This window comes from Rana temporaria, chromosome 3, assembly GCF_905171775.1.
Source record: "Rana temporaria chromosome 3, aRanTem1.1, whole genome shotgun sequence".
In the NCBI taxonomy this organism is placed as follows: Eukaryota; Metazoa; Chordata; class Amphibia; order Anura; family Ranidae; genus Rana; species Rana temporaria.
This window is the reverse complement of record NC_053491.1, coordinates 331,278,401-331,291,054: the sequence shown is the minus strand read 5'-3', so window position 1 is coordinate 331,291,054 and position 12,654 is coordinate 331,278,401. Positions and strand designations below refer to the sequence as shown.

At 48.7% G+C, this 12,654-nt stretch overlaps 1 protein-coding gene across 1 annotated transcript in view; it reads right to left on the bottom strand.

The window, feature by feature from the left end:
* The window catches only part of HMGXB3 (HMG-box containing 3), a 72,273-nt gene that overhangs the window by 29,636 nt on the left and 29,983 nt on the right, over positions 1-12,654 (bottom strand). The window contains 1 exon segment of the mRNA XM_040345010.1: positions 5,900-5,997. Coding sequence (XP_040200944.1) covers positions 5,900-5,997 — 98 coding nt within the window.

Here is a 12,654-nt window from a genome sequence, read left to right as displayed (position 1 = left end):
GGCAAGAAAGGGGTAGTACATCATAGGCTTGGCCTATTTTTTCTTATTAAGCCAAAATTCCCCTTTGTCAGCAGGTTGAAGGGCTGGAAAAAGATATTGGTGGGGCCGTAAAAAAAAAAAAAAAAAAAGAAGTAAAATATAAATACTTCTAATTTAAAGGAACATATAGCATATTAAAAAAAAAAAAAAAAAATTTTTTCCTTTATATTTGATTTCGGCCTCACCAGGGTTTTTGGACACTAGTAATCCTATTGCTCCCTAAACCTTTCAAGATTATTTCCTAGCTGCGTACAGTTAGTTGTTGCAGGCTAAGAACCTCGGTTTTGTACCATGGCACCCAAAGGCTCAGGATCAAGGGGATCTAAAAATGTCAAAAAGCAAAAGGGTTCCCCCTCGGATTCTGAGGATACGAGTCAGGCTATGCCGGTACTCTCCCCGCCTGACCCAGTTGTGGCCGCCTTGGGTTGAGCCAATAGGGGGGTCTGGTGCAGCGGCTGGGCCCAGATCCACCCAACCCTGTGTTCGTCACAGAGGAAAAGCTAGCTACCGCATTAGAAGGGCTAGAGAAAAGATTGGCAGCTATGCTCACTAAATCTTTTCCAGGCAAGAAGCGGGCTAGGTCCCTTCGCCAAAATGTGTATCCTCGGATGCTGAACTGATTTCACTGGAGGAATCAGAATTTCAGGAGGATCTATTGGACGAGAACCCAGAGGGTTCAGAAATTGAGGAATCTACTATTGAGGAACATTCTCAGCCTCCCAAGCGGAGAGCCTGTGGGTCCAGTCTTTGACGGACATGGTACACTCAGCATTTAACCTGCCTTTACCGGAGCTCCGGAGTCCGGCAGTTTCCTCTTGGGCTCCTTAAAGGCGCCCCTGAATAACGCAGTTTTTCCAGTCCATCCGTTATTAGAGGAGCTAATTTTCCAAGATTGGGTACGACCAGACAGAATTTTTATGCCGCCTAAAAATTTTTCTGTTATCTACCCGTTAGAGGAGAAGTTTGCCAAAAATGGGCGCTCCCAGCTGTGGATGCTGCCATCTCTTGTGTAAATAATCACTAACTTGCCCCGGTAGAAACATTCAGATGTTTAAGGACCCGGTTGATAAACGTTGGAAACTCTCTTAAAAGCTTCTTTTTCACGGCAGGGGCAGTGGTACAGCCAGCGGTGGCTGCTATAGGAGTCTGTCAGGCTTTAAAGGATCAGACGAAACAGATGCTTAAGGACATCCCTGCCCAACAGGCAGAAGAGCTGTCCGATATACCCAGAGCTCTTTGCTTTGCGGTGGATGCTATAAAAGATTCCATTCAGCAGGCATCTCGCTTATCTCTATTTTTAGTGCATATGAGAAGGCTCTTATGGTTAAAGAACTGGGCGGCCGAGCCCCCATGCAAAAAGCTTTTGGCAGGTTTCCCTTTCCATGGAGGTCGACTTTTCGGAGAAGATCTGGATAAATACATTCAGACTATCTCAAGTGGCAAGAGTACCCTTTTGCCAGTCAAGAAGAGATCTCGGGGTCCTACATTTAAGAGGCAACTTTCCCCTGTGCCAGGGCCCCTCTAATGCCAAGCAGTATCGACGGCCTCCTGCGCGATCAATTTTTAATCGCAGGGACAGGCCCCGGGAGGCAAAAAGCCTTGGTATCGCAAGCCAGCAAAGCCTGCCCCTAAGTCTGCCTTATGACGAGATGCCCCCACCCACGAGGATAGGGGGAAGGCTTCGTTTCTTTTCAAAGATCTGGGAAGCCAACATCCCCGACAGATGGGTCCGATCTTCTGTGGCCACAGGCTACAGATTAGAGTTTCTAAGTTTCCTCCTCCTCATTATCAGGAATCAAGAATTCAAACGATCAGCAAAGAGGTCCCCCTTTTTGGCGGCATTGGATCGTCTAATTTATCAAGGCGTGATAGTAGAGGTACCAGTCCTAGAACAAGGGCTAGGTTTCTACTCCAATCTATTTGTCGTGCCAAAGCCCAACGGCGAGGTCAGGCCAATTTTGGACCTAAAAAATTTAAACATTTATCTAAAGGTTCAGTCATTCCGGATGGAGTCTGTTCGGTCAGCAGCCGCCGTGCTCCAGAAGGGCGATTTTCTGGCCTCCATAGACATAAAGGATGCTTACCTTCATATACCGATCTTTCGGCCACATCAGAGATTTTTACGTTTCTCAGTGGCTCAGCGTCACTTCCAATTTGTGGCGCTTCCTTTCGGGCTGGCTACGGCCCCCCGGGTGTTCACGAAGGTTCTAGCTCCAATATTAGCCAGTCTAAGAATCCAGGGCGTCACGGTCTGGCATATTTGGATGACCTCTTGATCATAGACCACTCATTCTCTGTTTGGAGCGAGCGGTTGCCCTCACGGTTCAGATTCTCGAGAGGTTCGGCTGGTCATAAACCGAGAAAAATCAGTATTCCAACCCGCACAACAGTTGGATTATCTCGGCATGAGGTTAGACACAGCTCAGCAAAAGGTTTTTTTCTACCCCTGGTAAAAGTCAGGGCTATCAAAGAATTGATTCAGCTGTTCTGAGTAAAGAGAACCAACTATTCGCCTATGTATGCGTTTACTAGGCAAGCTAGTGGCCACGTTCGAGGCGGTACCTTACGCTCAGAGCCACACTCGCATCCTACAGGCAGCCATTCTGGCAGCTTGGAGCAAGAGGGCGCAGGCCTTGGAGTTTCCGTTGCCTCTGTCAGCAAGAGTCCGGCAAAGTCTGTGTTGGTGGTTAAACCCTCAGAACCTGCTAAAGGGAAAATCTTTCAGTCCCATAACCTGGAAGATAGTAACCACAGATGCCAGCCTAACGGGCTGGGGAGCGGTCTTGGATGGTTGCACTCGGCCAAGGCACTTGGGCACATGCGGAGAGGGCAGTTGCCCATCAACATCTTGGAGCTCAGAGCTGCTCGGTTGGCCCTCGAGGCTTGGACATCCAAGTTACAGGGGTTCCCGGTGAGGATTCAGTCGGACAATGCCACGGCTGTAGCATATATAAATCACCAAGGGGGAACCAAAGTCAATCAGCTCAGAGAGAGGTGAGCTCGATTTTCCTGTGGGCAGAGGCTCATGTGCCCTGCATATCGGCAATCTTCATTCCCGGGGTGGACAACGTCAAGCGGACTTCTTGAGTCGTCAGTCTCTGTCGCCAGGGGAGTGGTCTCTGCACCCTAAAATTTTTCAGTTAATCTGCCAGAGGTGGGGGGAATGCCGGACGTGGACGTCATGGCATCAAGATTCAACAAAAAACTAGGACAGGTTCATGTCCCGTACTCGGGACCCTATGGCCTGCGGAACCGATGCATTGGTTTGTCCTTGGCATCAGTTCAAACTGCTATATGCCTTTCCCCCGCTACAGTTGCTACCCCGCCTGTTACGCAGGATCAGGGTGGAGCACAAACCAGTCATCCTGGTAGCTCCAGCATGGCCCAGGAGGGCATGGTACTCACTAATCCTGAGGATGGCAGTGGGGAGAACCTTGGGCAATTCCTCTACGGCCAGACCTACTCTCACAAGGCCCGATCCTACACCCTGCATTGCGGCGTCTAAAATTTGACGGCCTGGCGGCTGCTGAATCCCTGATTCTCAGTAGTAGAGGCCGTTCTGGGCAGATAATCTCTACCCTGATCAGGTTTAAAAAAAAAAAAAAAAAAAAAGCCGGGTCTCCAGGGTGACTTGTTACAGGGTCCGGGAAGCCTAGGTAGGCTTGGTATGTGTCGAAGGAACAGCTTGCCGCAAGTATAACCATTAATGAAGTGTTAAGTCTCTCCAGCTAGGAGTGGTGGACTCCCACTCGCGGTTGAGACCTTCTTTCAGAGGGTCTGGCGCATTAATCCTCCGGGCATGTCACCACTTGCCGTGGGACTTGGATCTAGTTCGGTCAACTCTACAGGAACAACCTTTTGAGTCGTTGGCTGAAATTCCTGTGATTTGGCTATCAAGGAAGCTGGGATTTCTGGTTGCCATAGTTTAGCCAAAGAGAACAGAAATAGCAGCCTTATCTTATAAGGAGCTATATCTTAAATTTTCTCACAAGGACGAGGTGGTCCTCCATCCTCATCCTCCCTCTCTACCGAAGGTTATATCCAGTTCTTTCCTAACCAGGATTTGGTTACTATCATCCTTCTCCGAAACTACTTCCAGAAGGAAGGGTTGCTGCATACCTTGGGTATGGTCACGGCCATAAAGGCCTATTTTAGAGCTACAGAGAAGTTCCGGGAAACAGATGTGTTGTTCATTTTTGCCAGATGAGCCAAGAAGGGGCAGACAGCTGCAAAAGCCATCTTCTCGTGAGAGAGGAAGCTATTATTTACTCAGGCCTACAGCTTGAAAAGACTGCCTCTTCCACTGCCAGTAAGGGCTCTTTTTACCAGAGCCATGGGCGCCTCCTTGGACAGCACACCATCAGTTCCCTGTGGCTCAAGTATGCAAGGCGGCAACCTGGTTTGAGTCCACAAGTGTTCTAAAATCAGACCGGTTGGACGTAAGAAGGAATACTGATACAGCCTTTTTGGCAAGAACTGCTGCAGGCTGCATTTTTAAGACCCTCAGAATCGGGGGCACCCTTGAGTTAAAAAATTTAATTTTTATTTCTCGACTAAGTTGGATTTATTATTATTATTTGAGTTATCTCAGAAGTAAATCCTTGGGAAGATGTCTCCCTCCCCTCATTAAAGCATTGCTTTGGGACATCCCACATAGTAATGAATATGCCGCTCTGTGTCCCGTGATGTACGATAAAGAAAAAGGGATTTTTAAATACAGCTTACCTGTAAAATCCTTTTCTTGGAGTACATCACGGGACACAGAGCTCCCACCCCTCTTATGGGGACCATTTTGGGAGGCATACTGCTTGCTACAAAACTGAGGTACTCCTCCTATGGGAGGGGGTTATATAGGGAGGGGACTTCCTGTTTGAGATTGCCAGTGTCCATCACCTGAAGGTACTCCATATAACCCACATAGTAATGAATATGCCGCTCTGTGTCCCGTGATGTACTCCAAGAAAAGGATTTTACAGGTAAGCTGTATTTAAAAATCCCTTTATTTGGAATCTACATACAATTTCAGGAACTCAGAGTAGCCCAGACTTTAGGGCTCCTTAACGCTATAAGCAGTGGCCTGCTTTTTTCTGCACAGAATGACCTGGGTCACCACTAGGGTACATATCATCAATGTGCTCCATTCTCACTAAAATGGTGCAGTGATGTGTGGTGTGGAAGAATGCAGACATGAGCATCAGACAGCACCACAGGTCACCGCACCTCAGTACAGGTGCAGTTCGGAGACTTGATTGAAGTGTAGCTTTGTACACTCTCAGAACAGAAAAAACAGGCACCAGCCTGCACACTCAGTGTGATGGACCGTTTTTCATCGGTCAAAACCGATTGCGTGTGGGCCCCATAGGTTATTTAACCATCAGTTAAAAAAAAGCCAACTTGCTTGAAATGTAACCGATGGATTCCTAACCGATGGGAAAAAAACAATCGTTAGTAGGAACAACCATCGGTTAAAAATCCACACATGCTCAGAATCAAGTCGACGCATGCTTGGAAGCATTGAACTTCATTTTTTTCAGCACGTCGTCGTGTTTTACGTCACCCCGTTCTGACACGATCGGTTATTTAACAGATGGTCTGTAGGCGCGACGGACCGTCAGCTTCATCGGTTAACCGATGAAAGCGGTTCATCGGTCCGTTCTCATTGGATGGACTGATCGTGTGTACGAGGCTTAAAAGCAACCATTTTTGTAAGACGGACGTGTCCACATTGTGCTGGTCATAAAAAGAATATCTTCCTGACATATTAAAACACAAGGGCCATCATACACTTTCTATGAATATAAAAATTGTATTTGGCAGAAAACATAAAATGCATAGATAACATTTGCCTTTTATTTTTTACCGTGATCTCCTGTGCCATTGGTTGTTGCAAAACTGCTTGACCGAGTTGTTTCAATGTACTGGCTTTTAGGCCAACTGATGTGATAGGGTTGTAGGTCTCTAAATGAAAAATAATAACCAAGAGTTTTGGCTTTACATACATTTTTTATGAATTCTTTATTTTTCTAAAGAATAGAACATCATCAGGGAACAGTACAGTGCATAGGTTCCAAAAGTTATAGTGATATAGGTTATGTTGTACGATAGTAGTGAGGAAGAGACATTACAGCAAAATAATGAACATCATCCTAGAAAAAGTGATTTTTAATAACAGCTTACCTGTAAAATCCTTCTCTTGTAGTACATCACGGGACACAGAGCAGCATTGCCATTACATATGGGATATATAGTGTACCTTCAGGTGATGGACACTGGCACTCTCCGACAGGAAGTTCCCTCCCTATATAACCCCCACCCCTAGTGGGAGTACCTCAGTTTTGTAGCAAGCAATATGCATCCCAACAAATCCCCATTAGAGGGGTGGGAGCTCTGTGTCCCGTGATGTACTACAAGAAAAGGATTTTACAGGTAAGCTGTTATTAAAAATCCCTTTTTCTTTATCGTACATCACGGGACACAGAGCAGCATAGCCATTACATATGGGATGTCCTCAAGCAATGCCAAATGAGGGGAGGGAGACAAACCAGGTAAAGAAACCAAACAGTAGGTGCCATCGGACAAGAGGAAATTATATTGCGGCCTGTAGGACCGCCTGCCCAAAAACGGAATCAGCGTTCCTCCTGATGTCAATTTGGTAAAATTTTGCAAACGTGTGAACAGACGACCAGGTCGCTGCCCTGCAGACCTGAGCCATGGAGACCTGGTGATACGCTGCCCAAGAGGCACCCACAGCTCTAGTGGAATGAGCTTTAACCGACAAAGGTGGACTTTTCCCTTTCAGGCCATAGGCTTGTATAATTAAGGCTGCATTAACACCTAGGCGACAAAACGCCTGAAGCGCGATGCCTGTGCCGCTGGAGGGGAGAATTTCCATTGATGTCTATGAGATGGTTCACATCTCATAAACGCCGTACGCCTGCCGCCTGAAAACAAGTCCCAGACCCTTTTTTCAGGCGGCATTGGCGTTCGGCCATAGACATCAATGTAAATTCTTTGTGAAAAAAAAAAAAGTAAACTAATCGCGGCAAAATACGCCACGTACGCAGCGTTACAATGTGAATGGAGCCTTACTGTCTAATTCACTTGGAAATAGTGGCTTTAGACGCTGCCTGACCCTTTTTGGGCCCTTCTGGCAGAATGAATAAGACGTCAGTCTTACGAATCTGAGCTGTGGCTTTCAAAAAAATCCTAACAGCTCTGACCACATCTAAGGAATGTAGTAATCTCTCTTTCTTAGAAGAGGGTTTTGGAAAAAAAGATGGAAGAATCAAATCCTGATTCAGGTAAAAACTAGATACCACTTTGGGAGGAAAAGACGGATGCAGCCGTAGAACGACCCTGTCTTTATGTAGTAACAAATAGGGTGCCTTACATGATAAGGCTGCCAACTTCGACACTCTTCTGGCGGATAACATGGCCACCAGAAAAACTAGTTTCCTAGTCAATAGGACCAAAGGAATCTCAGACAAGGGTTCAAAGGGCTGCCCTTGCAAGGCAGACAACACCAAATTTAGATCCCAAGGATAAAGGGGGGCCTCAATCGGAGGATTAACCCGAATAACACCCTGTAAAAAAGACTTCATCAGTGAATGGGTAGCCAAAGGTCTTTGGAAAAAAACCGACAAGGCAGACACTTGCCCTTTGATTGTGCTAACCGCCAGACCCTTTTCCACTCCCAGCTGTAAAAATTCCAGGATTCTCCCAATGACATATTTGCGAGGATGCCACTTTTTGGCCTCACACCAGGCAATATAGGCCTTCCACACCCTATAGTATATTAACCTAGAAACTGGCTTTCTTGCGTTTATTAGAGCGGAAATGACCTGGCCAGAGAGGCCTCCGTCTCTGAGAATCAGGGATTCAGCCACCAGGCCGTTAAATTCAGAGCCTGTAAGGCAGGATGGAAGAACGGTCCTTGTGAGAGGAGGTCTGGACGCAGCGGGAGGACCCAGGGCTCCTCCACTGCCATCCTTATTATCAAGGGGTACCAAGGCCTCCGGGGCCAAGCCGGGGCCACTAGAATCGTTGGTTTGCGCTCCACCTGGATTCTGCGAAGGAGACGGGGTAGCATCCGTAACGGAGGGAAGGCATAAATTAGCGCAAACTGATGCCAAGGGCATACCAAGGCATCCGTCCCGCAGGCCAATGGATCCCTCGTCCGAGACACAAACTTGACCACCTTTGTATTGAATCTGGACGCCATGACGTCTACCTCCGGAGACCCCCACCTCCGGCAGATGTCCTGAAACACTTTGGGATGAAGGGACCATTCTCCTGGGGACATTTGTTGGCGACTGAGAAAATTTGCCTGTAATTGTCCACTCCGGGGATAAAAATCGCCGAGATGCAGGGAACATGGGTCTCTGCCCAACAAAATATCTGGTCCACCTCTCTCTGGGCCGCCAGACTTCTGGTGCCGCCCTGGTGGTTTATATAAGCCACAGCTGTGGCATTGTCAGACTGTACCCTTACTGGGGAGCCCTGCAAAATCTCTATCCAGCCCGACAGAGCCAACCGAGCTGCCCGAATCTCCAAGACATTTATGGATAGGGCTGACTCTGCTCTTGACCATTTCCCCTGTTGGGTCAATCCGTCCAGGCTGGCATCTGTGGTTACTATTCTCCACGAGAGGGGACTGAACGATCTTCCTTTCAGAAGATTTTGTGGGACCAACCACCAGCACAGACTGACGTGCCGCATAGGGTAGGGAAATGGGAAGATCCAGGGCCTGGACCCTCTTGTCCCAGGCCGTGAAAATCGCTCTCTGCAACCTCCGAGAGTGGATCTGGGCATAGGGCACCTCCTCGAAGGTGGCCACTAGCTTGCCCAACAAGCGCATGCACAGGCGTATAGTCGGCTTTGTGCTGCTCAGAACTACTTGGATTAATTCTCTTATCGAATCTACCCTGGACTGGGGTAGGAAGATCTTTTGTTGCATAGTATCTAGAATTAACCCTAGATATTCCAACCTCCTTGTGGGCTGCAAAGCTGACTTGTCCCGGTTTAGAATCCAACCAAGGGACTCTAGGCAGTTTACTACCAGCAACACCGCCTGATTCAAGCTGGCCGCTGAGTGATCGACTAACAGAAGGTCGTCTAAGTAAGCCATGACCAGGATGCCCTGTTCCCTTAGGATGGCTAATACAGGGGCCAGAATTTTTGTAAAAACTCGACGAGCCGTGGCTAGCCCGAATGGAAGAGCCACAAATTGAAAATGCCGATGGTTTAGGGCGAAACGCAGGAACCTGTAATGTCCGGGATAAATTGGAACGTGCAGGTACGCATCCTTGATATCGATGGAGGCCAAGAAATCTTTCCCTTGTAGGGCGGCTGCCACAGAGCGAATGGATTCCATTTGAAAGGAACGGACTCTTAAAAAGCGGTTTAATAACTTCAGGTCCAATATCGGCCTGACATCGCCGTTTGGCTTCGGGACGATGAACAGATTTGAATAAAAACCTTGTCCCTGTTCCCTTGCTGGTACCTCCATAATCACCCCTTGAGTTAGGAGATGATCTAGGGCAGACAGAAGCAAAACTCTTTTTTGAGGATCGCTTGGGAGTCTTGACGCCTGAAAGTGAGGAGGGGGGAATTCTCGAAACTCCAGCCTGTATCCCTGAGCCACTGAGGACAGAACCCACTGGTCGGAAATTCTGGCCTCCCACAACTCCGAGAAGCAACGGAGCCTTCCCCCCACCTGCGAGAGTGGGGGCGCCCCTTCACAAGGCTGACTTAGGGGCAGCCTTAACCGGCTTGCGAGACCACAGTCTCTTGTTCCCCGAAGCTTGCCCTTGTGGCCTGTTTGCAGCTGTGCGTCCGGGGGGCCGTCGATACTGCCTAGAGCAGGGATATGCTATTAGCGGACCTCCAGCTGTTGCAAAACTACAAGTCCCATCATGCCTCTGGATGTCATGCTTGTGGCTGTCAGAGCCTTGCTATGCCTCATGGGACTTGTAGTTCTGCAACAGCTGGAGGTCCGCTAATTGCATAACCCTGGCCTAGAGGATGAAGGTCCCGGGACTGGAGAGGTTGGGCGTTTAAAAGAGGGACCTCCGAATTCAACATTCATTCAAGAGGGTGCTTTTACCACTGGAGATCTTCTGAATATATTTGTCTAGATCTTCTCCAAACAGTCTCTCTCCTTGAAAGGAGAATCCTGTTAAGAGCTTCTTGCAGGGGGTTTCTGCAGACCAGTTTTTTAACCATAAGAGTCTTCTCATATGAACCAGAAATAGGGATAGACGGGACGCTTGTTGGATTGAATCCTTGATCGCGTCTACCGCGAAACATAAGGCTCTAGGTAGATCGGCCAGCTCTCGAGCCTGTTGAGATGGGAGGTTCTTCAGGGCCTGCTTTGCCTGGTCTTTCAACGCCTGGCAGACGCCAATGGCGGCTACAGCCGGCTGAACCACTACTGCCCCTGCTGTGGCAAAAGATGCTTTCAACAAGGTCTCAAGTCTTTTATCAACCGGATCCTTGAACATATGAATATTGTCCACCGGACAAGTTAAAGCTTTATTGACACATGAAATGGCCGCGTCCACTGTAGGGACAACCCACTTCTTCGAGAACTCCTCCTCCAAGGGGTACAGAACAGAAAACCTTTTAGGAGGAAGAAATATTCTGTCTGGTTTAGCCCAGTCCTGAAAAATCAGGTCCTTTAATAAAGGGTGGACCGGGAACACCAAGTTGGCTTGGGGTGCCTTCAAGGAGCCCAAAGAGGATACAGCGGAAGCCTGAGGCTCAGGCAACGGCATCTTGAAAGCTGACCGCACCATATCTGCTAGGGACTGGACCCATAGCTTTTCTGCGTGGGAAGCCGAAAAAGGCTCTTCTATCGTAGATTCCTCAGAACCTGAGTGCTCCAGGTGATCCTCTGCTCGGTCTCCTGAAAATTCCAATTCCTCAGGGGAAAGGATTTCCTCATCAGGAGATTCAAATCTAGGAGACGGGGACCTAGCCCGTTTTTTTCCCAATAACGAGGCTGAAATTAAAGCAGCCATCCTTTGCTCAAAACCACCCAGGGTGGAGGCTAACATCTCTTCCGTCACATAGGAAGGAGTTGGTTGAGTAGGGCCAGCCGTAGCACCTAGCAACCCTGATGGCTCACCCAGGGCAGCAACTTCCGGCTTGTCCGGGGAGGGAGGGGCAGCTGGAATCTGGCTGAGATCCTCAGAGCCCGATGGGGAACCCTTTGGCTTCTTTACACCTTTAGCATTCTTAGTGTTCCCTGCACCTTTAGGAGCCATAATACACAAACCCGAGGTACTCCGCTGATATACAACTGACTGTAACAGCTGGAGACTAACACATACAAATAAATGTGAAGATAAATAGGCTAGGGTAATGTTAGAAAAAATCTAGACTTCCCACAACCTAAAGAGGGATAGATCAATACTGCGCCCCAAGGGCTTACAACTTTCCCAAGTTAAGTATTGCCACCCAAATGCTGGACTAGCTGAGAGCACTGCAACAGATAGTGGGTAAATGCTCAGGCTGCTGCTCAGTACACCGGCTTTCTAGTGTGTGAATTGAGCCAGAGGCTCTTTAGCATAGGTGTGTACTCTTATTCGGCCACCGGGTGTCACTGTGTCCCAGAAGGACTTCGGTCAAACCTTATGCTGTGCTGCTAGAAAGCACCGCTGCTCAGTGTCCCTCCACAGCCCCAGGCAGACTGACAGGCTAAATGGAGATTCCTTCTCTGACGTACAGAGAAGGAGGGGTTTACCCAGACGTTTCCCGCCCCCCCCACGCAGCGTCGCCGCGCACCGCTGCTCTATTTACAGCGCGCGCGTCCCAGACGCCGCCCAGAGGAAGCAGGAAGTCATGCTGGGAGAGGACTCCTGGAGCTGCTGGAGTGACACCCGTACAAGTACTCAGGACACTCGCTTTTAACCGCTTCCGACCGGATGGTATGTCCCTTGCTTATTCAGTTTAAGCAGACCCACCTTATAGCAATAGCAGCAGCCCACTAGACCAGCCAGGGGAAAACTATATCTGGGTATCTGAACCATCCAGTCTTACTAGACTTTGTGGTTTACCTTGCCCATGCACAGAGGCATATAGTAGGCTACCCCAGAGTCCCCTGTGGGGGGCCTACTGACAAACCAAGTTCCGTAAGCCCCCCGCTTACCTTCTCCACGCCGCAGAGTATTGCATGTGCAAGAGGCCCAATCTTCCCCCTTCTCCGTGGGTATGGTCATAGACCTTCAGGGACCGGGGTCCAAGCCAGGAACACCACACACCTGGACCTATACAGCACTGCTGGCAACAGGTATTGATGGGTTAAAAAACCCAGTCCTGGAACCCAGAGTCCAGCCCTCCAAAGGAGAGGCATTATAGGCAAAACCCCATCCAGGAAATTGGGGCCCGGGTACCGTCCACTTTGGCTATGAAGCACCTTGGACGGATCCGGTCGGCTTGCCCTGGTCCCAAGGACAACTATAGGCACAGCCTTCAACGTGCACCAACACCTAAGACACTGGCGAAAAAACTGAGGTACTCCCACTAGGGGTTGGGGTTATATAGGGAGGGAACTTCCTGTCGGAGAGTGCCAGTGTCCATCACCTGAAGGTACACTATATAACCCATATGTAA